The sequence below is a fragment of the Plecotus auritus genome, assembly GCF_963455305.1.
Source record: "Plecotus auritus genome assembly, chromosome: 9".
Taxonomy (NCBI): domain Eukaryota; kingdom Metazoa; phylum Chordata; class Mammalia; order Chiroptera; family Vespertilionidae; genus Plecotus; species Plecotus auritus.
This window is the reverse complement of record NC_137783.1, coordinates 155,286,263-155,312,205: the sequence shown is the minus strand read 5'-3', so window position 1 is coordinate 155,312,205 and position 25,943 is coordinate 155,286,263. Positions and strand designations below refer to the sequence as shown.

At 63.2% G+C, this 25,943-nt stretch overlaps 2 protein-coding genes across 5 annotated transcripts in view; one reads left to right on the top strand and one right to left on the bottom strand.

Annotated features, from left to right (window-relative positions):
• NADSYN1 (NAD synthetase 1) lies at positions 1-23,211 on the bottom strand. Of its 4 annotated transcripts, none has more exons than XM_080687532.1 (21): positions 23,020-23,211; positions 21,767-21,827; positions 21,478-21,594; positions 20,571-20,624; positions 20,149-20,238; positions 18,432-18,483; positions 17,575-17,663; positions 17,281-17,398; positions 15,862-15,993; positions 15,194-15,268; positions 13,153-13,277; positions 12,461-12,509; positions 11,691-11,793; positions 11,083-11,251; positions 9,685-9,820; positions 8,143-8,249; positions 7,786-7,917; positions 7,172-7,241; positions 2,705-2,833; positions 2,036-2,212; positions 1-269 (listed from the first exon to the last, which is right to left on the bottom strand). In XM_080687532.1, the coding sequence occupies exons 1-21, from the start codon at positions 23,102-23,104 to the stop codon at positions 219-221; spliced, it is 2,121 nt and encodes a 706-aa protein (XP_080543658.1). In that variant the 5' UTR covers positions 23,105-23,211; the 3' UTR covers positions 1-218. The 4 variants fall into 4 exon arrangements, 3 of the variants coding, with proteins under 3 accessions (XP_080543658.1, XP_080543659.1, XP_080543660.1); XR_013961607.1 differs by having other exon boundaries at positions 63-269; positions 2,705-3,782; XM_080687533.1 differs by having other exon boundaries at positions 63-555.
• An 847-nt stretch (positions 23,212-24,058) lies between these two features.
• Positions 24,059-25,943, top strand: part of LOC308233869 (7-dehydrocholesterol reductase) — a 33,978-nt gene continuing 32,093 nt past the window's right edge. The window contains exon 1 of the mRNA XM_080640843.1: positions 24,059-24,140. The gene's annotated coding sequence lies outside the window, so the exon portion shown is untranslated. The remainder of the gene's footprint in view (positions 24,141-25,943) is intronic.

Below are 25,943 nucleotides of genomic sequence, written 5' to 3'. Positions count from 1 at the left end.
CAGGAGCTAGAAATGGCCTTCTCTTTATTTCAGCCTTTTTTAAATTATTTTTTTATTTTTTTAAGGAACTAGACTTAGAAGACCCCTCTCCCTTGAAACATGAAACAAGACTTATTGACGCTCCCCCTGCCCAGGGCAGGGAGGGGCTGGGCTCCTGCTCAAGGTCACCAGCCAAGGTCACCAGCGAGGCGGCCGTCCCACGTGGGGCTGGGCCAGGGTCAGTCCACGCCGTCCAGGTCCTGCCGCTCCCTCCGCTCCAGCTGCAGCACCTGGAGGAGGAGCCGGTGAGAACGCGGCGTCCTGGCCGGCGTGAACGACCACGCTGTGGAACGACCACAGGGTTCACGGCGAAGAGGCCGCAGCTGCGGACTGAGAAAGCGGGGTGTCGCACGGTATCCGCCAGGTTCTCCGCGTGGCCGGACAGACGCGGGCACGAAGCCCCACGTCCGTGTGGTCGCTGCCTGAGGGGGAGACGGCCGGCGACTCCGGCTTCCCTGGCCTGGCCTCTCATCTGCCCGTCTTCTGGGTGCACGGCCTCCGAACCCCATTGCTGACCTGGGGAACCAGCGCTGGGCGCATCAGGTGGGGGCCAAGCCCCGCCTCGCACTAACTCCGGGGGCGTCCTGTGCCTTCGGGACGTTTCACGGCATCCCTGGCTCAGCCCGGGCCATCCCTGGGCACGGTAACGGCTAGCCGCGGCCGGACGTCCCCGGGGGAACAGCCTCCTGAGGGCCACGCCCGGAGCGCAGTGTGGCCTGGCTCCAGCCTCGGTGTACCCCTCAGAGGTGCCCCCCATCCCAGGTAGAAAGGGGGCTCCCCCAGCCCCAATTCTCTAGCACAGCGGTGCACTCACCACAGCGTCTCACGTCCAACGAACCCTGAGCTCTACCCGCCGTCCTTCTCCGGCCCCCGGGTTACCACGTGCACTGGAGGGGGGCGGGGGGGCGGGGAGGAGGGGGGGCGGTGTCTAACTGCGGTCGGTCTGTCTATCGTGGAAAAGGGGAGGAGGGGAGGGCCTATACCTCCTTTGTAAGAATCCTCACCCGAGGATGGTTTTTATATTTTCATCTTAGGGAGAGGGAGGGAGGGAGGGAGGGAGACATGGATGTGAGAGAGAAACATCCATCATACGCGCCTCCCGTACGCACCCCAACCAGGGATCAAATCTGCAACCTGGGCGTGTGCCCTGAGCGGGCATTGGACCTGCGACCTGCGACCTTTGTGCACAGGATGAACTGCCAGCCCGGGCCCCAGCCCTGCTTTCTGCTGCTGTTGACCCTCACCCGCGGGTACTCCCACTCATTTTTAGAGGGGGGGAGGGGAAACAGAGAGACACATCGACCTGACGCGGACGAACGGTTGCCTCGCACACGCGCCCAGACCAGGCCAGGGGATCGAGCTGCAACTGAGGTCTGTGCCCTCCACTGGAATCGAACCCAGCCCACGGGCTGATGCTCCAACCACTGAGCAGCCCGGCCAGGGCCCTGTGCCTGCCTTTTTATTATTATTCTTTTGGTTAATTCACCTGAGGATATTTCCCATTGATTATTAGAATGGGAGAGAGAGGAAGACGGAGAGAATCATGGATGTGGGAGAAGTACATCCACGGGTTGCCTCCTGCACGTACCCCAACCAGGGCCCGGGCCGGGGAGGAGCCTGCAACCAAGGTACGTGCCCTTGACCGGAATCGAACCCGGGACTCTGGTCTGCAGGCCGACGCTCTATCCACTGAGCCGCCCGGCCAGGGCCCCGTGCCTGCTCTTTAAGTTCACTAACCCTCCCTTGGTTCTGTTACTAACCAGGAAAAGGACGGGCAGGGCGGTCTAGAAGCGGTAAGGCCCGTCGTCCAGCACGGACAGTGACCGGCTTCGTGTCCATCCCGCGAGGGCCAGCCGCTCATTCCGGGGGACGCGACGCCAGGAACTACAGCCCAGTCCGGAGCAGCGTGTGCCGAGGGCCGGCCCCCCGGCCTTTGCACCAACGGGGGTGACAGAGGTGCCGGGCCCACCTGAGCCTCCCCGGCCGGCCCGCTCACCTGGTTTTCGATGCAGCGGAACTGCCAGGGCCAGGCCACGTGGTAGAGGAACGGCCGCAGGTCGAACCTGTTGTCGTCGGGGCTGTAGCTCTCGGCGTGGTAGGCGGGCGTGAGCGTGGTCATCTTGTGTCTGTTCACGGAATACTTGGAGAAGAAGCGCTTCACCTTGTCAGCCACCTGGCGGGCGAGGGAGGCCCGGCGCTTGGAGACCCGAGGCCAGGGCTGGGCCGCGTCACCCTGGGCTGCGCCCGCGGCGGGTCCCCGCTGCCCCGCACAGCCGGGGGCAGGAGGGGGCAGGGCCGGCGCTCGGCGGGGCAGGGTCCCGAAGCTCTGGCCCTCCAGCTGCCCGGCGTCCCGTGGGGACCGGGTTTGCAGGCCGCGGCCCTAACGCGTCCGACGACAGGCTGAAAGCGGCGGCGCCCCGACCTCAGTCCGCGCTCTCCCCACGGAAGGAGCGGGCGCCTGCTGGGGGGGGGCGAGCCCTCCTGTGAACGTGGCCGGGGCCAAGGGAGGCCCCGCGGGGGGAGCTTGGGCCTGGACGGGTGTCGGTGAGGCAGAGCGTCCTGGCTTAAGCTCACACTTGCCCTGCCAGTCAAACCCGCCGCTGCCAGGGGACCACCTGCACCCCCCGCCACCACCCCCCCACCGCCCCGTGGAGCATGGGGGTACCTGTCGGGGGGTGCAGACGTCCTTCCACAGGTGGAGGAGTTTGCAGAACATGCTGTAGGGGCCGGCCTTGGCGATCTTCCGGAGCCTCCCGTAGACCGAGAGCTCGGCGTACGTCATCCCCATGTCTTCCTGCGGGCGAGGGCGAGGGCGAGGGTGAGGGCGAGGGCGGGTCAGGCACCGGGACCGGGGCGGGCTTCCCCAGGCCAGGAGCGACCAGGCCTCGGTCCCCGACCCCGACAGGCCGAGGAGGAGGCCACTTTCAGAAAGCAGGACGGACCAGCCCGGGCCGGGGGCTCCGTGGGTTAGAGCGAAGTCCCGATGCACCAAGGTGGCGGGTTCGATCCCCCATCCGGGCACACACAGGAGTCAACCAGTGAATGCATAGATGAGTGGAACACAAATCCAAGTTCCTCTCTCTCTCCCTCTCCCCTTCTCAAGTTAATTTTGAAAATTAAAGCCCTAGCCGGTTTGGCCCAATAGGTAGAGTGTTGGCTGGAGGGTCCTGGGTTTGACTCAGATCAAGAGCACATGCCCGGGTTGTGGGCTCGATCCCGTGTGGGGTGTGCAGGACGCAGCCAATCAATGAGTCTCTCTCATCACTGATATCTCTCTCCCCCCGCCCCTTCCTCTCTGAAATCAATAAAAAAAATTTTTTTTAAGTAAAAATTAAAAAGGACGAATCAGCCATGTGGCTTGGAGGACTGGAGCTGCGGCCCCTCCAAAGAGACGTCCCTGCCCTAAGCCCCAGGACCGGCACCTTGTGAATTTGTTTGAAAAGAGAGGCTTGCAGGTGGAATTAAGCATCTCGGGATAAGATGCCTGGGTTTGAGGTGGACCCCACATCCAGGGAGGGGGTCCTTATCAGAGACAGGAGGCAGAGGCGGCTGTGTGGAGAACGAGGGAGAGGCCGAGGCGATGCGGCCACCGCCCAGGGCTGCCTGGAGCCCCGGGGCCGGAGGAGGCAGGGAGGCAGGAGACAGGCATGACCATACGAGGACATGGACGTCGCACGCGGCGAGCTCCCTGGTGGTGACGGAGCAGGTTACGACTCGATGACGGATGTTTGGAAACTCACAAACTAAAACCAGATGAGAGGGAAATCCATCCTAAATAACCCACGGGTCCGGGAGAGCACATCCTGCAGAGAGCGAAAACGAGGGCCCCGCACGGGGCAGGGGCCGCGGGGAGGCCGCGCTCGGAGGCCGCGCTCGGAGGCCGCGCTCAAACACCTGCCCTCAGGAAGGGGACGGACGACCTCATGAACAGGACCTGACCCCCGCCCCCTCCTGGCGTGGAGGAAGGACATCATAGGGTCGGAGCGGAAATCAGTGAAACAGAACAGAAACGTGGAGAAAATCGACTGTGCAGCCGGCACACATGGCTCAGGGGTGGAGCGTCAACCTGTGAACCAGGAGGTCACGGTCCGATTCCCGGGAGGTCGGGGCACAGGCCCGGGTTGCGGGCTCGATCCCCGGTGTGGGGCGTGCAGGAGGCAGCCGATCAATGACTTTCTCATCCTTGATGTTTCTCTCTCTCTCTCCCTCTCCCTTCCTCTCGGGAATCAAAGATAAAAAAAGAAAATTGTGTTTCTAGACCAGGGGTGGGCAAACTTTTTGACTCGAGGGCCACCATGGGTTCTTAAACTGGACCGGAGGGCCGGAACAAAAGCATGGATGGAGTGTTTGTGTGAACTAATATAAATTCAAAGTAAAGGAGCGGAGGGGAGAGCAAGAGAACCGGATAGGACAGCCGGATCCGGCCCGCGGGCCGTAGTTTGCCCAAGGCTGTTCTAGACACTGGCAAGGAGCCCCCCAAAAACAAAACTCTGAAAACAATTCCCTTTCCAACGGAACCCCAAAGAACCAACTAAACAAGTGAATTGGACTAAACAAGCACAGGGTCATCCTCTGAAAGCTGCAAAACGTCGTTGGAAGGTGTTAAGATCTAGCTACTAGGTGCACCGGTTACTAATGCGGATTAACCATTAACCGGTTACTAATGCGGATTGACCATTAACCGGTTACTAATGCGGATTTTGTAATCAAAGAAAACTTGATAATTTCAAGAGAAACATCAAAAGTGCTTTGTTCAAAGTAATGTCCATCGCTAGCTACACATTTCCCCCATCTTTCAGGTAATTTGTGGATACCGTCCCAATAGAACTTTTCTTGTTTTGAGGCAGACCATTCAGAGACCCCATTTTCCACTCCTTCGTACGTTTTGAAGGGCTGCTCAGAAAGTGCGTGTGCCGTCTATCGGAACAAGCGGTAATAATCTGAAGGAGCAAGGTCTGGTGAATACGGCGGGTGGGTTCATACTTCCCAGGCAGGATCTTTTCACGTGTCTTTGCTTTTGAAGTGCGTGCTGGTGTGTCATCATGAAGCAAAATTACTTTGCCGTGTCTTCTGGCCCATTATGGTCATTTCACAATCAAAGTGTGGTTCAAATTGATTATTTGTTGTTGGTAGCGATCAGTATTAACGGTTTCACCTGGTTTGAGAAGCTCATAACACACCGCACCTTCCTGATCCCTCCAAACGCAGAGCATCGTCTTCTTTCCCAAGCGATTTGGCCTTGCAGTCGATGTTGATGGTTGACCTGGATCAACCCATGATGTTGTGCGTTTGGGATTCTCAAAATAAATCCACTTTTCATCGCCAGTCACAATTCAATGCAAAAGAGACTTTCTTTCGTGCCATTGAAGCAACATTTTACTGATGACTTTTCGGTTTTCCATTTGTCTTCCGTTCAGTTGGTGTGGCACCATTTTCCTTCCTTTAAAATCTTTCCCATTGCTTGTCAACGATCGGAAATTGTTTGCTGAGCAACGTTTAATCTTTCTGCAAGTTGTTCTTGAGTTTGACATGCATCTTCATCCAATAATGCTCGTCATTGTTGGTCTTCAAACTTTTTTGGTTGACCTGGACGTTCTTTGTCTTTCACAGCGAAATCATCACCTTTAAAGCGTTTATTAAACCAGCGTTCACAAGTATCTTGAGATGGAGCATGTTCACCATGAGCTTCCCGAAGTATACGATCACTTTTTCTTCAAAATAAAGGAATGAATGAAAACTTCCCGCAAATGCTTTTTTTGGCATGAAATTCGACATGTTTAAGTGTAAAAATATCTATGACATTAACACCTTCGGCAGATTTGACATATGAGGTTTTGAAGCTTCTTGTCAATACAACAAAATAGCCTACATATCAAATCACACATATATCAACATGTGTGTAACCCCATGTATTGAAAAACCCCCACATTAACCGGTGCGCCCGGTAAATGGGACGACGCCCCTGGCCCCGGGCAGGAGACCGAACATGCCAGGAGGTGACTGGTCTACCGAGCCGACGAGCTCGCCAGGAAAGTCCACGCCGGGTTCTCCTTTTCTGGCAGAAACGGACAAGCTGCTCTCAAAACTCACGCGGACACGCTGGGGACCCAGAATCTCCAAAATTATCTTGAGAAAGAACCGAGGTGGAGCCCTCGCACGTCCCGATTTCCAAACACGCCGACGACCAAAGCCAGAGCCGTGAAGACGGGGTGGGACGGGCGCAAATGCGGATGCACAGACGGTCGGACAGAAACCAGCACAAACCGTCCGTCACCGTGGGCTGATCTCCAGCAACGTCACTGCGGTGAGGCAGCGGGGGGTGGGGGGGTGGGGGGGGGAGCAGCCTCTGCAGCACGTGACGCTGGCCGAGGGGCGCCTCTGCACCCCTTCCTCACGCCCCACGGAGACGGACTCGGCGTGCGAGGCCCACCCTCTCCGGCTCTCGGGAGAAGAAAACGCGTCACTGTGCCCCGAGGGGCTGCAGCAGGACGTCGGCTGTCAGGGATGTGACCACAGGCCCGGCCACGCCTCCCGTGCGCGCTGCAGCCGCAAACCGGAGCCTGGGACCCCACCGGCCGGGCCGTGGAAGGCCAGCCGGGCCGAAACCGGTGTGGCTCAGCGGATAGAGCGTCGGCCTGCGGACTGAAGGGTCCCAGGTTCGATTCCGGTCAAGGGCATGGACCTTGGTTGCGGGCACATCCCCGGTGGGGAGTGTGCAGGAGGCAGCTGATGGATGTTTCTCTCTCATCGATGTTTCTAACTCTCTATCCCTCTCCCTTTTTCTCTGTAAAAAATCAATAAAATATATTTTAAAAAAATAAAGGATGCAACACTTGCAAATATTTAAAAAGAAAGAAAAAAAAAAAAAAAAGGCCAGCCGGGAGGGAGGGGGCGACAGTCTTCTGTGAGGTCGCCCGCAGAAGTGCAGACACGCCACCCCCCCCACGCCTCCCTCCCCGCTCACCTCGCGTCACCCCTCCTCCCAACCTCCGGACAGCCGAGTCCCAATGTCAAAGGCCAGCAGTGGCCGCCACGCCGGGCGCCCAGGCCAGAAGCCCAGTAACGGAGCCCGGTTCCCCGGGGCGGGAAGGGGCCACACGGGGAGACGGCGGGGACGCAGCCACCACGTTACCTCGTCGGTCTGGGACACCTGTCCGTCGGCCAAGGGCTCCAGCTCCGCGGTGGCCGGGGCGGCCAGGATGCTGCGAACAAGACACAGGTGAGTCAGGGCGGCCGGACTCCAACGAAGTCAACAGGTACCACCAGGCTCTCCGCTCAGCACGGGACGGACGGACGGACGGACGGACGGAGCAGGGCAGGGGGTGAGGGGCGGGGCACGGGGGCCAGGCGACAGGTGCCTGATGGGGCTAGAGCAGGGGTGGGCAAACTACGGCCCGCGGGCCGGATCCGGCTGTTCTATCCGGTTCTCTTGCTCTCCCCTCTGCTCCTTTACTTTGAATTTATATTAGTTCACACAAACGCTCCATCCATGCTTTTGTTCCAGCCCTCCGGTCCACTGTAAGAACCCATGGTGGCCCTCGAGTCAAAATGTTTGCCCACCCCTGGGCTAGAAGAGCCAGGAGCCTGGGGAGCAGGAAGGAAGGAAGGAAGGAAGGAAGGGGTGCCTGGTGGCGGGACCCCGAGGGCCGGCAGAAGGGAGGTGTTGTGAGGCCGCCGGGAGCTGGGGGGTGGCTGAGAGACCAGGGAGGCCGGGGCCGTGCTGGACGGGTGCTGGCGGGGACCCACCGCTGCAGGGCGGGCAGCTGGAAGCGCTCCACGCAGAACTGGACGAAGACCCGCAGGTCCGTCTTGCTGACGCCGCCGATGGGGTTGATGTCGGCGCTGGAGCAGTCATACTTGGTCAGGTAGCCCAGGAGGCTGCGCGGGAGAACACGGGGTTCCGTGCGGCCCACCCGAGGGGCTGCGGAGTCCCCCAGCGTGGGGGGCCCGGCATCTCCAGGGGCCCGTGGAGCCCGGACGTGGCACCCCCACTGTGCATCTCACAGAGTCGGCAGACGCCGTGGGGACACGGCTGTGGGCAGCCCTCACCCTCCGAGATCCAGGTGCCCAGGCGCCCTCGCCACGCCCGCGGGGCATACACACCTCTCGTCCACGTTGGCAGACCCCAGCACCAGCAGCCCACCGGGGGCGCCCCGTGCCCAGAGGCTCAGCTGAGCAAAAAGGTAGGCGACGACCATCCTGAGCCGAGCCTGACGGCGGGAGGGAAGCGTCACTGTGTGCGGAGCCGTGCGGGCGACGCGGGCCTAACACCGGGTGCCGTCGGCTCCAGAGAGGCCGCCCCACGCAGCCCCTGGGACACGGGACAGTGGGGGCTCTCGGCTTCCTAGCTCCGGGGAAGGCGGCGTGCGGGCGCCCTGCCATGCCTCCGGGGCTGCCCAGCTCCACGGGCCCGCGGGCGCTCGGCGAGGCCGAGTCCAAGGCGGAAGGGCCCAGAGCCTGGGGCCGAGTGTTGGCGGCGGGACGGCTGCACAGCGGCCGGGAGGAATGTGGCCACCTCGTCCACTCCCTTCACACTGGCCTTTCCGGAGGCGCGAGGCCGCCGTGTCCAGCAGAAGGGGATGGAGGGGCCCGCTCCGAGCCCCGGAGCTCAGGGCAGCCGACCAGCGTCCAGCTCCCCGGAGGCAGCCACTCACCGAAGATGCAGAACACACACTCACACACTGTGCACACACACTGCACACACACACACTGTGCACACACACACACTGTGAACACACTTTTCACACACACACACACTGCACACACACTGCACACACTGTACACACACATACACACACTGCACACACACTGTGCACACACATACACACTGTGCACACACACTGCACACACACACTGTGCACACACACACACACTGTGAACACACTCTTCACACACACACACTGCACACACACTGCACACACTGTACACACACATACACACACTGCACACACACTGTGCACACACATACACACTGTGCACACACTGTGCACACACACACTGCACACACACTGTGCCACACTGCACACACACACTACACACACACACTGCACACACACACACTACACACACTCACACACACTGTGCACACATTGCACGCACACATTGCACACACTCACACACACACTGCACACACATACACTGTGCACACTCACACTGTGCACACAAACTGCACACACACTGTGCACACTCACACACACACTGCATACACTGCACACACACACTGCACACACATACACACACACTATGCACACACACACACTGTGCACACTCACATCTCACGCTCACACCAGTGCCGATTCACACCCATGCATCCACACTCTTGTGCAAACATGTGCACAGACCCTCGTGCACTCAGATGCTCACAACCCACATGCACACTCACACTCACAGCCTCACCTCACTCGCACACTTTCAAACTCACACACATGGTTTGCTCACACACACCTTCACCCACGCACCCCCTCAGACTTGCTTACTCTTGCACACTTACACTCACATGCATGCTGTCTCGCACCGACTCTTACACGCTCACACACACATGCGCACACGCCGACTGGGCCCTGTCCAGGAGGCCGCGTGGTCAGCGTCTCCGGGGCTCTCTGCGGCCCCACGCGGGGACGGGGCGGGCGGGGTTGGGGGGCGCACCTGCACGTTCTGCAGGGCCAGGTTCTCCTTGCTGCTGCCGCCGTGAGCCGCGAACACAGGCCTCTTCCCCGTCACCAGGTGGAAGATGGTCATGACGGCCTTCACGGCAGGGTCGATGCTGAGGCTGATGTGGTGGCTGCAGGAGAGGGCGGGCGTGAGGGGCGTGTGCACGAGGGGTACGTGTGAGGGGCATGTGTGCACATGCACGAGGGGTGGGTGTGAGGGGCGTGTTCACATGTAAGGGGTGGGTGTGCGTGTGCACATGTGTGAGGGTGGGTGTGAGGGGTGTGTGTGCGTGTGCACATGTGTGAGGGGTGGGTGTGAGGGGCGTGTGTGCGTGTGCACATGTGTGAGGGTGGGTGTGAGGGGTGTGTGTGCGTGTGCACATGTGTGAGGGGCATGTGTGCGTGTACACATGTGTGAGGGTGGGTGTGAGGGGTGTGTGTGCATGTGCACATGTGTGAGGGGTGGGTATGAGGGGCGTGTGCGTGTGCACATGTGTGAGGGTGGGTATGAGGGGCGTGTGCGTGTGCACATGTGTGAGGGTGGGTATGAGGGGCGTGTGTGCGTGTGCACATGTGTGAGGGTGGGTGTGAGGGGCGCGCCTGCTTGTGCATGCGGCAAAGCACACACAACACAAAATCCACGCCGACCGTTACCAAGTGCACGACTCAGTGGCATTGGGTGCATCCACAGTGCTGTGCAATCCCCAGCTGTCTGGCTCCAGAACTTTCCATCACCCCAAAAGGAGACGCTGGACCCACGAGCTGTCACTCCCCTCCCCTCCCTTTCTCCAGCCCCTGAGGACACCTCGTCCACCCCCCGTCTCTCCGGCTCTGCCTCTTCGGATGTTTCCTGACGTGGGTCACACAGGGTTGGGCCCTCCGTGTCTGGCTGATTCTCAGCACCACGTGCTCACGTCCCAGGGGACCGGACCGTGGACTCCACTGTGAGGGGGGCCGTGCGTGGCTGTGACTGACGCCGGGACGTGAGCCTGCACGCGGTCCCTCAGGTACTGGCTTCAAGCGTGAGCATGGCAGCCTCACTGAGCTCAGCACACAGGCGGGCAGCGCCCCCCCTTTCCCAAGAGGCAGAGTGAGGGGGCACTACACGAGGACCCAGTGGCCCCCGCTCTGGAGAGAGGCCCCGTCCCCACCTCCCGCAGGCACAGCGGACGCCGGGGGCGAGGGCAGCACGCAGCCCTGCAGCCGGCGCCCGGGACCCAGGGCGGGAAGGGGGCGGCCATCAGGCAGCTGGGGATGCGGGGACACGGACACACGGGCTCCCTGGGACTGGCTCCGACCATGAGGCAGTGACCCCTGCTCAACCCTGGACGCGTGCTTGGCCACAAACGTGGTCACGGCCCCCGGCCCGGGCCACCACCGGGGACCCACTCACCTTCCGATCTGCTGGGCCAACTCCCGGGCCCTGTCGCTGGTCTCCCGGGAGGAGTTCTCGCTGGCCATGTAGCAGGTGGTCAGCAGGCGCCCGCAGAGCTCACGGGGGTCCTGGGGGGTGTAGCCGGTCTCGCTCACGAGCGTCCGGACGTCGGCCAGCACCTCCTGATCTGAAAGCCGCCGCAGAGGGTGGCAGCCGCGTGCTGGGCAGAGCCTGGCCCGCCCTCCCCATCGCCCCGGGAAGCTCGTCCCCCGAGCAGCATCGGTCACCCCTGTTCTTTGGTGGTGTCGCTAAGGGGACACCGATGTCGAGGCAGACGGGGAGGCTCTGAACTTGGGCTGCCCGACCCGAAGCCGTGCCCTTTGCGCCGGCCACGCGGACACACAGCTCGGCCGGCGTCTGTGAATAGTGGACAGCGCATCGGCCAGGACCCAGGAAGGGACCTGACGGCCTTGCCGTCCCCAGTCCCCGGCACGACGCCGGGACAGCTCAGCACGTCCGCAAAGCCCCCTGCGTTCCCGGACCCGGTTCTCCTCGGCTCCGCCCACAGGCAGTGAGCACGGACCCCCCCCCCCCCCCCGCCCCCCTCAGCCACAGGTGCCACCTACTTCCGCTCCTCACGGCCTCGCAGACCTGGCGGCACATGGAGTGGACGAGGCAGGCGGTGGCCGCGCTGTCCAGGCCGCCACTCAGGGGCAGGAAGAACCCCGCCTGCAGGGCCAACGGGCGCAGCTGAGCCCAGCCTCGGGGACACGGCGCCCAGCCCAGCCCCCCACCCCCCCGCCCCCCCTGCCAGCCTTGACGAGCGCCCACAAAACTGAACGGGCACCCGGCTCACAGGGTGGAAGACGGTGCCCTGCACCCCACGGTGGGCCCCAGGGGCAGGGCCCTCCGCGGGGGGAGCGGCCAAGGCTGACTCCACGGGCACCGGAGACGGCGTGACCCGGAGCTGGCCACACGCGGAGCCCTGGCCGTGCAGACCCAGCTCCCGACTCCGTGCCAGCGGGGAAACGCTTGGCATGAGCTGCAGTTAAAAACCGAACATCAGGCCCGGCAGGCGCGGCTCAGGGGTTGAGCCTCGACCTGTGAACCAAGAGGCCAGAGTTCGATCCCCGGTCAGGGCGCGTGGCCGGGTTGCGGGCTCGATCCCCGGTGTGGGTCGTGAAGGAGGCAGCCGATCAATGATTCTCTCTCACCGATGATGTTTCTCTCTCTCTCTCCCTCTCCCTTCCTCTCGGAAATCAATAAAAATACATTAAAATTTAAATTATAGTAAACATGCACGTAAAGAACCAACAGCCAAACAGAAAACCACGGGCCTGCACGGCATCGGCCCAAACCAGTGAGGAGCAGGTCGCGGCGCGGCCCCGAGTCTTACCTGTTGGCTTCGTCTTAAAAAATCCCAGAGCCAGCACGCGGGTCCGAGGCTGGGGAGCAACAGGGGGAGTTAGGTTTGGGATTTGGTGCCTGCAACGGGGGGGGGGGGGGGGGGGTGCCTGGGGGGAGGTGCCTGGGGGGAGGCATGGGGGGAGGTGCCTGGGGGGAGGCACGGGGGAGGGGCCTGGGGGGAGGCAGGGGGAGGGGCCTGGGGGGAGGCAGGGGGGAGGGGCCTGGGGGGAGGCACGGGGGGGGGCAGGTGCCTGGGGGGAGGCACGGGGGGGGGCAGGTGCCTGGGGGGAAGCACGGGGGGGGGCAGGTGCCTGGGGGGAGGCACGGGGGGCGGGCAGGTGCCTGGGGGGAGGCACGGGGGTGGGCAGGTGCCTGGGGCGGTGGGTCAGGGAGAACCGCCCGCAGCTCTGGGCCCTGTGGACACTGGTCTGTCGGAGGCCCTCACTGAACTGATGGGTTTTTAGTCTCCAAACGGCCCTGGCCAGGCGGGGTCCTGCCGTCACCCTGTTTTGAAACGGGGAAACCGAGGCGCCGGAGGGAGCGGACAGGGCCTTCGTCCGAGGTCTCCGTGGGGGCACGCTCAGGGCTGGGGTGGCACCGGGCACCGTGGCTGCAGCGTCCACGCCGTCGGCCCCTCCCCACGGGCTCCCCAGGCGGGTTCTGAGACCCGGCCCCGCCCACCTGATCTCCTCGCCAACGCTGTGGTACTTCCACTCCACCGTCTCCGACAGCGGCTGCAGCAGGTCCTCGTGGCACGAGAGGGCGAAGTCCACCTTCACGCGGGGGTAGGGGCTCGCCCTGCTGGCCTGTGGGTGCAGTCAGGGCGGACGGTGACCCGGTGCCACGCTCGGGGCCCCACGCGGGCTGCGCGGGACTCTGTCCGCCAGCGGGACGCACGTCAGCAGCGCAGCGGGGGACCCTTCCCACCCCGGGACGCCCCGATCGGAGAGAACCCGGCCCCGTGTCGGCGGGATGTGGGGGACGGAGCCCTCGGGCGTGCACGGCCGGTGGGGATGCAGGAGGGCGGGCCGGCGGGCGGCTCCCCCACAGGTTAACCGCAGAAGGGCCTCGTGAGCCTGCACCCCGGGCCGGCCAGACCCCCGGCAGCACGTCCATCCCGGACAGAAGGTGGGAGCAGCCCCCGTGCCCGACCACGGACGAGGGACAAACAGCGCGGCCCATCACGCCGTGGAATGTCACCCAGCCAGCAAGAGGCGTGGAGTGGAGAGCGTGCTGCTCCGTGGGGAGCCAGTCCAGCACACGGTGAGGCCCTCCACACGCGGCCCGGAGAGCCGGAGCCACCGCGGGAAGCAGGTCAGGGGTCGCAGGGCGGGCGGAGGGGAAGGGGTCAGGGTTCGCTCTCGGGTGTTGAAATGTCCCAGCCCGGCCGGCGGGGCTCAGGGGCGGAGCATCGGCCTAGGAACCAGGAGGTCAGGGTTCGATTCCCCGTCAGGGCACAGGCCCGGGGTGCGGGCTCATCCCCAGGGGGGGGCGTGCAGGAGGCAGCCGGTCCATGACTCTCTCTCCTCACGGATGTCTCTCGCTCCCTCTCCCTTCCTCTCTGAAATCCATACAAATAAATTAAAAACAAAACAAAAGAAAGAAATGGGGGGTGGGAGTGGCCGGGGAGAGGTCAATGGAGAAAAAAGGAGACTTATGTAATACTTTATTTTTATTTTTTAAAATATTTTATTGATTTTTTACAGAGAGGAAGGGAGAGGGATAGATAGTTAGAAACATGGATGAGAGAGAAACATCGATCAGCTGCCTCCTGCACACCTCCCACTGGGGATGTGCCCGCAACCAAGGTACATGCCCTTGACCGGAATCGAACCTGGGACCCTTCAGTCCGCAGGCCGACGCTCTATCCACTGAGCCACACCGGTCAGGGCTTCTTTAAACAGTAAAGAATTTAAATATAAAAAAAAGGAACATTCTAACCCTGATCGAGGTGAGGGCTGCACAGTGTATGCACGAATATACTGAAGCCACGGACCGTGCTGAGCCAGAGAACTCTGTGGTGTGGGAGACACACCTCAACGAAGCTGCTATTTAAAAAAAAAGTTCTGGGTCTTGGGCCAGCGCCCTGCCAGGCGCCCACGCGCCGCCCTATCGGACGCCCACGCGCCGCCCTATCGGACGCCCACGCCCCGCCCTATCAGGTGCCCACGTCCCGCCCTGCCAGGCGCCCACGCACCGCCCTATCGGGCGCCCACGCACCGCCCTATCGGACGCCCACGCACCGCCCTATCGGGCGCCCACGCGCCGCCCTATCGGACGCCCACGCACCGCCCTATCAGGCGCCCACGCACCGCCCTATCGGACGCCCACGCACCGCCCTATCGGACGCCCACGCCCCGCCCTATCGGACGCCCACGCCCCGCCCTGCCGGACGCCCACGCCCCGCCGGACGCCCACGCCCCTCCCTATCGGACGCCCACGCCCCGCCCTATCGGACGCCCACGCCCCGCCCTGCCGGACGCCCACGCCCCGCCCTGCCCGGCGCCCACGCCCCGCCCTATCGGACGCCCACACACGCCCTATCAGGTGTGCCCACGCCCCGCCCTATCGGACGCCCACGCCCCGCCCTGCCGGACGCCCACGCCCCGCCCTGCCCGGCGCCCACGCCCCGCCCTATCAGGTGCCCACGCCCCGCCCTATCGGACGCCCACGCCCCGCCCTGCCAGGCGCCCACGCACCGCCCTATCGGACGCCCACGCACCGCCAGGTTCCGGGAGGACATCTCGGCCCTGTAGCTCCTGACGTCCTCCAGGTCCAGCGTGGCGGTGAGGACCTCCTGCAGGGGGTGGAGGAGCGTGAGTGCCTGGTGCCCACTCCCCCGTCACTGACCGAGGGGACAGGTGCCCGCTGCAGGGGTGGAGCCCTGCGGCCCGGGACGGGCGATCAGGCCGGAGCGCCCCGACGCTCACGCGGGTCCGCAGAGCCGAGTGGGATCCTGGGCAGCACTGAACCCCCGTCCGCTCGGGCAGTCACAGCCTCCGGCCCCCCTGGACCGGCCCCTCTGGCTTCACACACGGAGGCGGCCGGGGGACCGTTCTCGGGGCCTTTCCACCTGCTTCCCGGCCTCTAACCCGCCCCCAGCGGCCCGGGCTTATCCAAACCCGCCCGCCACAGGCTGGGGGGGGGGGGGGGTGTCGGCGGGGGGGGGGCCAGGTCACCCCCTCTCCTTACTACAGAGCCTCCTGCTCCTCCTCCCGCAGCCACGCGGGGTCCCCGGCCGCCCAGCGCCACTCAGGGTGCTCCTGGTGGTGCGTATTGGGGCGAGTGCAGCGGGTGGAGGGGAACCATCCGGCAGGCCCCCCGGGACACCCCGGTTGTGGGGGGACAGAGGAAATGGCCCGGCAGCTCCCACACGCCGCCGGCTCTCACCACGTCGTCCAGCGAGAACTGGGATCCCTGCGCGAACACGGCGCCGTTCATGGCGATCATGGCGCAGCCGTCGTAGTAGAGCCGGTCCCCGTCGCAGCCCTTCTGGTTGGCCAGCAGGTAGATGCCGCCGTTCTGGAGGGCGCAGGCCCGGCGGGTGGGCGAGGTCCGTGCCGGGGCCGCCACCGGCCCGCGGGCCGCAGACCCCGCCCGCGCCCGCCGCCGTGTCCACGGGAGGCCCGCAGCCTGCGGCCACCACGCACTGGCCTCCGGGTCCCCGGGGGGGCGCACACGTCCATGTTCCCCCAACAGCCCCCCCCCCCCCCCAGAGGGCGCTGGCGGCTCCCTCAGTCAGGAGGGGACACGAAGGTGCCCAGCAGACAGACCCCGTGACGCAGCCGCGGTCCTGACCCGGCTCAGCGGCGGTGCCCTGTCCCGCGGGCCCCCCAACAGCACGGCCTCGCTGTCGTCAGCAAGATGGCAGATGGCCCGGCCACAAGCGTCCACCAGGGACCAAGCGGGGGCCGGCTGGGCCCCCCACCGGGGCAGGTGCACGGGTTGAGGGCTCCCTCCCCGGTGGGGGGCGTGCAGGGGGCAGCCGGTCCAGGACGTTTCTCTCTCTCACCAATGCGTCTCTCTCTCCCTTTCCCTCTAAAAATCAAGAAAAACCTATTTTTTAAAAAAAGAGTAAATGTGCGGGTGGTCCCCGGGCTCCACCCCGAAGCCAACGGCAAACGGCTCATCTCCCGGTCCCCATGTCGCTTGTCCCGAAACACCGTGCAGTGGGCGAGGGCGGGGGGCGGACACTGGCAGGTGAGGGTGGGGGGTGAGGGCGGGGAGCGGACGCTGGCAGGTGAGGGCGGGGGGTGAGGGCGGGGGGCGGACGCTGGCAGGTGAGGGCGGGGGGTGAGGGCGGGGGGCGGACGCTGGCAGGTGAGGGCGGGGGGTGAGGGCGGGGGGCGGACGCTGGCAGGTGAGGGTGGGGGGCCGGGGGTGGACGCTGGCAGGTGAGGGTGATGGGTGAGGTTGGGGGGCGGACACTGGTGGGCAGGGGCGGGGGGCGGACGCTGGCGGGCGAGGGCGGGGGGCAGACGCTGGCGGGTGAGGGCGGGGGGTGAGGGCGGGGGGGCAGACGCTGGGGGCTGAGGGCGGGAGGCAGACGCTGGCAGGTGAACCCCGCAGGCTTGACCACCGTGTGCCCCGTGCCCAGCTCCGGAGGGGACGTCACAGCGCCTCCTCGCAGGGTGGATGCCAGGACTGAAGGAGCCCGGGCAGGCGGCCCCTGCCGAGGAGCGAGGCTGCTTGCTGAGCGCCGGCCGCACCAGCAGGACCGAGGGGCCCTCGCCCTGTGTGGGCCACGCCCTCTGCCAGGCACTGGGATGCGGGCAAGCGCGAGACACAGCGCCCCGGCCCGGTGCCTACCTTGGAGGTGGCCATGGTGACCAGGTCCACCCTGGCGTGGGCTTTGCGCAGCACGTGGTGGCTGCCGGAGGCGTTGGTGAAGATCTCCACGCCGTCCAGGCCCATGGCGATGTGCGGGCTGCGGGCAGAACCGGCAAAGGGAAGAGACCGCTGTGCCTCCCCAACCCCGCAAGCTCTGGGGCGTCTCCTGTCTCCACGGCCCAAGGCCGGGACTCCGGACGGTCACAAGTCCCCATGCTCCCGGCTGGCCAGGCAGGGACGGGCTCTGGAGACACGCGAGGCGGGAGGGCTGACCTCTGGGGCGTCCAGAGCTCCTCGCAGATCTCGCTCCCGATGCAGGTGTCCCGCGTGGCCAGCACCGCGTCGCCGAAGGGCACGGTCTCCTGCAGGCGGGACGAGAGCACGAGACCGTGGCCACCCGTCTGGGCTGCGTGCCGCCCTAGGACTCCGCGTCCACCCGGGGACCGTCACGAGGCCGCCGTTCTGCTTCGAGCCCTACTGCGCCCTCAGCGGGGAGCCCTCCCAGCCCAGGTGGCCGGCGGGGCTGGCCCCTCCCTGGGGCCCCTCGGGGCCTCTGGTCACACGTTCTCCAGCCCGAGCCGAGCTGGGAGCTGCCCGAAGCTCACGTGGCTGCAGCGCACGGGATCAGCTCCACAAGTGCTCGGGCACAAAGGGCCACGTCACCACGGTTACGCTGACAACAGCTCTCACTTGTCCAGGGTCCCTCCAGGCTCCCCCCCCCCCACCGTGCTGAGCGCTCTCTGCCTCCTCTAAGCATCTATGCCAGGGGTGGGCAAACTTTTTGACTCGAGGGCCACCATGGGTTCTTAAACTGGACCGGAGGGCCGGAACAAAAGCATGGATGGAGTGTTTGTGTGAACTAATATAGATTCAAAGGAAAGGAGCGGAGGGGAGAGCAAGAGAACCGGATAGAACAGCCGGATCCGGCCCGCGGGCCGTAGTTTGCCCACGGCTGGTCTATGCGCTTGGCACATCACTGGGAAGTCGCCCATCCCCGGGTCAGAAATGGCCGGCGGGCTCACGGTGGTCCTGTCACTGTGACTTCCATGAGGGCTCCCGCCCCACGGCCCCCCACCAGCCTCGAATGGCCACGTCGGAGGGAGAAGTGCGTTTTATTCCCCGCAACTCACCTGCTTGGTCACGTCCTGGATCATCCGGGGGAGGAAATACTCCTCTACCTGCCTGCAAGGGAAACAGCGTGGACCTGAGCCGCGCGGGTCACTGACGTCTCTCTCCCTCTCCCTTCCTCTCTGGAATCAATGGAAATACGTTAAAAAAAAAAAAAAGAAAAAGAAAAGAAAAGAAATGCGGAGGCGAGACCCGAGGTCTGGCTTGTTATCAGGCGCACGGAGCTCCTGAAGATGTTTAAAACCGAATCTACCGATCGATCTAGAAAAGGCTAATATGCAAAGTGTCCCCTCGGGAGTTCGACCGGGAGACCGGGAGTTCGATTGCTCGCTATGACGCGTGCTGACCACCAGGGGGTGGCGTGGAACGAAGGAAGGCCCTGTCCAGTGGGGAAGGAAGGCCCCGGTCACCAGTCAGGCCTAGGGACCCTACCCGTGCACGAATTTTGTGCACCGGGCCTCTAGTTCTTATATAAAAAAGCAAAGTAGCTGAACTATATACGGGAATAAACCACTGGGTGACTCTCACAAGCATCCTGCAGGGGAGCCAGCTGGGAAAGCGCGCACGCATGCGTGTCTCCGCGTGAGACCCAGGGATGGAGCCCATGCTGGGAGGGTCCCCCCCCGCCCCGGGGGCAGGCGGTGGGGCGGGAGCGTCCCCTCTGCCCGCGGGTGCCGACTGCACCAATGCCTCCACCGCCAAAAGCAAAGCACCTAAAACCGCACACTGTATTGTACGTTATTCATACTGCGGTAAGAAAGTTAAATGTTATTTGATACTAGAGGCCCGGGGCATGAAAATTCATGCACTGGGGGGGGGGGGGGGTGTCCCTCAGCCCGGCCTGCCCCCTCTCACAGTCCGGGAGCCCTCAGGGGCGGGAGGTGACCCAGTGATCAGGGGAAGGCGACACCCCCATCACACCTCTGCTGCTGCCACTGCCGGCCGCGCAAGCCTCAGCCGGCCCTGGTTACCTGAGCCTCGGGCGGCCCTGGGCAGCTGGGGGTCTCCGGAGGCAGGCAAGCATGGAGCTGTGCACCTGCCGCCCCAGCAGGGCTGAGGGGACTGGGTGCTGCCACCTTGTGGCTGTGGGTGCCGCCATCTTTGATGGTGGCAGTCAATTAGCATATTCCCTCCTTATTGGCTGTGGGCGCTGCCATGTTTGTGAGGGCATGACAGTCAATTAGCATATTTCCTCTTTATTAGATAGGATAACATTCCTAAGTTCTAATTTTTTTTTTGGTTAATTCTCACCCGAGGATATTTTTCCATTGATTTCTAGAGAGGGTGGAAGGGAGAAAGAGAGAGAGAGAAACACGGATGTGAGAGAGACACATCAATCAGTTGCATCCCGCACGCACCCCTGACCGGGGCTGGGGATTGAGCCCGCAGCCCAGTCGGCCCCCAGGGGACATGTGACCACATGCCTGCAACCTTCCGGTTGTCACCAGTGGACGGAAGTCAGGTGGTGGCCAGGGAGGCAGCTCACACTTCCCGTGGGAGCACCACCCATAGGCGCACGGTGCAGCCCCAGCAGCAGGGCTGGCGTGGAGAGACCGGCACACAGGCACGCACGAATCAGCAGCATCTCGATGCCAAGGGCTGGGGGCCGGAGCTTTGGCCGAATCCCGTGGCCCCCCCACGATCCGGACGGCGGCTCCTCCGGGTGCAGACGCCTCATGGACCCCAAAGGACGCGCCTGCGCGTGGGACGGGGACTCACCGGCTCCTGGACCACGGGGTGAACCAGCGCAGCTCACGGTAGTTCCCTTCGTTGGCCAGGGCCATCTTGGGTCTGATGAGCAGGATTCTCCTGCAGGGAGGGGACAAGGTGCCCCTGAGACCACAGGCCCGGTCACGAGGGGCAGCCCGCGGCCCGCCCGCCCCGTCACGGAGGCTGACACCCAGCCGGTATCGCTCCGCGGGGCAGTGAGGGGCAGCGGGGAAGGCCACCCTCGTGCGACTGACCTCTCTCACCAGGGCCCAGTGCCCCCAAACCTCACCCGTGGTCCCTCTCTAACACCCCAAGGAGCCCGTGTCAGGGGGGGCAGGGGCCGGGAGAAGCAGCGTCACCAGCATCGCCTGCCTGGTGCCCAGGACGCCCCCCGGGGACGGTCCCAGCCCCGCCCGGAGCCGGCCACCCACCTGTTGAGGAATATCACCCTGCAGTTGTAGCGGACGTTACGGTGCATCACGGGCCTGCGGGGAGAGGGCGCCTCACTAAACACACTGAACCCCATCCCGTGGGCTTCAGAGACCCAGCGACCAGCTGTCACAGCGAGAACGAGGATGAGGGGGAGGACGCAGGCACGCCGATGCCGGGAGAGGGGGAGCAGCGGCGGCCATGTTCACGGGAGACAGGGCCGAGCTAAACAGACGCAACAGCGGCCCCCCAATGGGCTGTTAGCAACGTGTGGCCCAGACCCACACTAGGACAGCCCAGGCCAGGGCCCGCCATGTGGCCTCCACCCATGTGGGCCTGCACCCGTGGGCCTGCACCTGTAAGCCTGCACCCGTGGTCCTCCACCCGTGGGCCTCCACCGTGGGCCTCAACCTGTGGGCCTGCACCTGTGGCCTCCACCTGTGGGCCTGGACCCATGGGCCTGCACCCGTGGTTCTCCACCCGTGGGCCTGCACCCGTGGTCCTCCACCTGTGGGCCTGCACCCGTGGTTCTCCACCTGTGGGCCTGCACCCGTGGTCCTCCACCTGTGGGCCTGCACCAGTGGGCCTCCACCTGTGGGCCTGCACCCGTGGGCCTCAACCTGTGGGCCTGCACCCGTGGGCCTCCACCCGTGGGCCTGCACCCGTGGGCCTCCACCTGTGGGCCTCTTTCTGCGCTGGCCTCCACCCGCGGGCCTGCACCCGTGGGCCTGCACCCGTGGTCCTGCACCCGTGGGCCTCCACCTGCGGGCCTCCACCTGTGGGCCTCAACCTGTGGGCCTGCACCCGTGGGCCTCCACCCGTGGGCCTCCACCCGTGGGCCTGCACCCGTGGTTCTCCACCCGCGGGCCTCTTTCTGCGCTGGCCCGTCATCGCGCCGTCGGCACTTACATCCCCACGTCGCAGAGGATGTCCTGAGTGACCGGGGCCTCCAGGAGGGCGGCCAGCACTTGCAGAGAATGCAAGAGGGTGTCCGACTCGTAATAGTGATCCCAGCACCCGTAGCCGCTGCCGAGGGAGGGACAGAGGTGAGGCGGGGACAGGGGGACGCAGCCCACGGGCCGGTCACGTCACAGCACCCAGGTGTGGCCCAGGTGCGCTGCGGCCGACACCTCCCTGCACCCCCCTCCCCCCCACCTCACCCCCCCCCACCCGCCGTGTTCCCGAGTTCTGCTCTCACCATATTTCCAGCTCGGGGCCCAGCCTGTACCTGGCTCCCTTCTGTTTGGCGATCTCGATGCCTACATGGAGAGCGAGGGGGGCACCGTCAGCACCCACACGTGCGAAGGCACCCCCACACCTGCCGGGGAGGTGTGAGAAAACCCAAGCAAGCAACGCCCGCTGTACCCGGCGACCTGCTGGCCCCGACGCAGGAGGAGGGCACCTCCGACCGCGCTCACACCTGCAGGACCTGAGACACGGGCAGCGCCGCACGCTGACCCACCGGGCACTGGACGGAGGACGTCGCTACCTGGTCGCTTATTAACGAGCGACGCGGAAGGCCCCGCCCGCGCAGGGAGAAGGCAGCACCCGAGGCGCCCGTGAGTGGCAGGCACCGTGAGACCCCTGGGTTAGCCAGCAGCTCCCCAGGACAGCCCGGAGAGGCCAGCTGTGTGCAGGTGGCTCTGCACCCTCTGCCCCCCCAGGTCCCCCCCCACCCCCCCACCCCCCCGACAGATCTGCTCTGAGCTCTGAACAGCAGGTTGGCCCTGAAGAAAATAGGAAGGATGAAGGCCCGGGGCACCTGGCTGATAAGGCGTCCTGGCTGGAACCATTCCCGGTTTCACTGCTCCTGGCAACCCTCCTGCCTAAGCAGCTTGTGCCAGCCAACCTGCAGGGCCACCCCGCCAGGGCTGCCCAGGGCAGGTGGCCAACCCACCCTCAAAGGGGAGCCAGCACAGGGGGCGCCCACGGGGACCCCACCGCCCGGCGACAGCGCCCTGGTCTCTCAGCCTGCGGCTCAGCTTTATTCCACTTCCCTTTGGGCCGCTTCCCCCAATGCCCACCCCCAGGTAGGTGCTGGGGCACCAGGGACCACCCACGGAAGGACACGTCCCAGCACCCTCTCCCCTTACACACCCCAAAGGGCAGCTTAACTCTCCATGTGACCCGTGGGACCCCAGAGATATCTGAGGGCAGGAACGCGCCCCAACCTCCCCTCTGCACTTGCGACCAGACTTTTCTTATCAGGTGAGCGCGTCGCGTGTCCCAGGCACGCACACGGCCCCTCCACCACCCCGAGGAGGACGCACACGCGTGGTCGCCACCACTCTCTTCCCTGGCCCCACGCCCACGCTGCTCCAGGGCGGCGCTGTGTGTCCAGGTCCAGCCGGGTGGCCCGAGGGGACCCGGGCCCCGCCCCTCCGGCCCCCCACCCCCCGCTGCCCCAGACTCACTTCCTAAAAAACAGGCATTTTTATCGCTGCGACTCACTCTTTAAGATCCTGTGCAAATTGCCCTCGAAGTCCAGAGCCCACTGGTTGAGCGCGCAGGTGGCCACGGTCACCTTCCGGCCCATCCTGTCCCGCGGCTCCTTCTGCCGGGCCCTTCCCGGTGGCCCCGCCCCGCCAGGCCGGGCGGAGACGGGACCCCGGAGCCCCGCGTCAGGCCCCGCCCCCAGCCGCCCGCCGGCGGACCTCGGATACGCATGCGCAGAGGAGGCCCCGCCCCTGCAGGGTGACGCCGGCCCCGCCCCCGCCCGCTGCACCCGCGGCTCCCACGCAACCGGGCTCGCCAGGTCCCGGAGCGCCGGTGTAGGGCAGCCTGCCCGGGGTGCACGCCCCTCTATTTTACCCCCACGCCCCCCGAGACGGCGCCTCCATGTGCTTCTGCGCCCGGATGATTTTCCTGCAGCGTTGTTATCAGAGGGGGCGCCCGCGGAGCTGCAGGAAAGATTTCACAACAGTTTATTCCTGGGGATCAGTCTGTTTGTTAAAGAGCCCGGGCGGGGGGGGGGGGGGCGCGGGCAGCTGCGGCCGTCCGTTGCTCCCCTGGGTGCAATCTTGGGGGACCCATAGAGTTTCGGAAAAAGACAGTGAAGAGTCCGTGCCGAGGACAGGCATGCTCGGGTGGCAACCCCAGGGGAGGTCTCGGGAGGGTCTCAGCAGAGTCCTTACTAGGTGCGAGGTGTGCCCTTCAGGATGGGGACCCACCGAAATGGGTGTAGGAGGTCGGGTCAGTCTCTGGTCAGTTTCATCTTTTTTTTTCTTTTTAATATATTTTAGTGATTTTTTTACAGAGAGGAAGGGAGAGGGATAGAGAGTTAGAAACATCGATGAGAGAGAAACATTGATCAGCTGCCTCTTGCACACCCCCTACTGGGGACGTGCCCTCAACCAAGGTACGTGCCCCTGACCGGAATCGAACCTGGGACCCCTCAGTCCGCAGGCGGATGCTCTATCCATTGAGCCAAACCAGTTAGGGCTGGTCAGTTTCATCTTTAAAGAATGTCATGGAAGAGGGGCCAGGACTGTCTGGAGCAAGCATGTCAAACTCGCGGCCCGCGGGCCGCATGCGGCTCACAACGAATACTTTTCAGCCCCGCCAATATAACGGTATGTAAGAAACGTTTTAATAAAAATTCGGTAACTTAATTTTTACAATGTCCTGTTACACATAATTAATAACAAACTACAATGTTCGCCAATGACTGATTGCTATAATCGTGTTGCATTTATTTCCCTTACGTGCAGGTGCACCATTTCTCTCCACTAACACCAGCAGCGAATATTCTAGCAGCCGATGGCCAGGTCATTAGTCTTGGACTGACTTGTTTGGTGAGCGCAACAGGGAGTATTTCGCTTTCGGGGAACAAGAAAAATAGGTTTATTTGTGTTATGCTTATTAATTTGTGCAGTTATTCAGTGTCTGGTAAGTTAATATTCAAGAAAAAATATTGATTTTTATTAAAATGTTCTATTATCGCCCTAGCCGGTTTGGCTCTGTGGATAGAGCATCGGCCTGCGGACTGAAGGGTCCCGGGTTCGATTCTGGTCAAGGGCATGTACCTTGGTTGCGGGCACATCCCCAGGTGGGGGTGTGCAGGAGGCAGCTGATCGATGTTTCTCTCTCATCGATGTTTCTAACTCTCTATCCTTCTCCCTTCCTCTGTAAAAAATCAATGAAGTATATTTTAAAAAATAAATAAAATGTTCTATTATTTTATGTTAACGATGACTCATCTAGTTCAGCCCTTTGTGTTCAACAAGCCTACGTTTCTATGAAAATGGAAGCTTTTGTGGTTTTTTTTTGCGGCCCACGTACCCTTAAACCTTCTTTATCTGGCCCGTGTCAGCCTTTGAGTTTGACGTGCTTGGTCTGGAGTGTAAATTACTTGCTCCTAAGTGTCCTTGCTTAGGGGAAAAAGAGACTTTGTGACTCAGTAGCTGGCAGGAGCCGTCATTAACTGCTGGGTGGCTGGGTGAAAGGTTGGCCCAGTCTCAAAGTGTCACTTCATAGGTTACTTATTAATCACGAGAGGAAAATGCAGGCACAAAGCACCGGAACCACGCAATCCACCGACCCTCGGCCGGGGGACACAGGGGCATCGTGCTGCCTCCCGCTAGGATGCAGGAGACACCACATCCTGTACGCAGCAGGTTATCCTGCCCCGAACTGCGCAGCCTCAATGCCAGGGCGAGGAAAAAACAGCCAGGCCCCACGCGACACAGCAACAAACACCGGTTGTAGCTCTTTCAATTGTCCTGTCACGGCGGACCGAGAAGATGCAACAACTGGGTCCCTGCTCTAGACTGAGGAAGGCTCAGGAGCCATGACAGGAAGTGCACCTGTGGTTTCCTGGTAGGATCCTGGGTTTTTAGAAAGCACCGCCCTGGGACATTGGGGACACTCAACGCGGACAAGATATTAGATGCCAGCGTTGCCTCGATGGTAACTTCCAGAGCGTGCCCTTTTGTTTCAGTCACGTAGAAGAAGGCCTTCGTTTTTAGGAGATGGATGCTGATGTGTTTAGGAGGGAATATCACCTGCAGCTAATTCATCCTTCAGGGGGGAGTGGAGGGGGGGACACGTACACAGAGGGGAGAGGAACCATGAATCTGCTGAATCTCCGTGGATGGGCGTCCGTTCAGTGTATATTCAACGGGTTGGTTGGTTTGACATTTTTTCAAAATAAAAAATAAAAAAAACTGCAGAAAAAAACAAGGGTCTCTGTGAGGGACACAGGGAAGTGGCACGCAGATCCCTCTGACACCCCAGATGTAGGAAGTGGGGTCCTGCAGCTGCCCACCTCTCTCAGGGCCGCCTGGTTGAACAGCGGCCCAGCTCAAGGTCATGCCCGTGCAAGGATGACCCGTGTCCCGTGACTCATGGGTGTCCCATGACTGATGGAGGCGGGA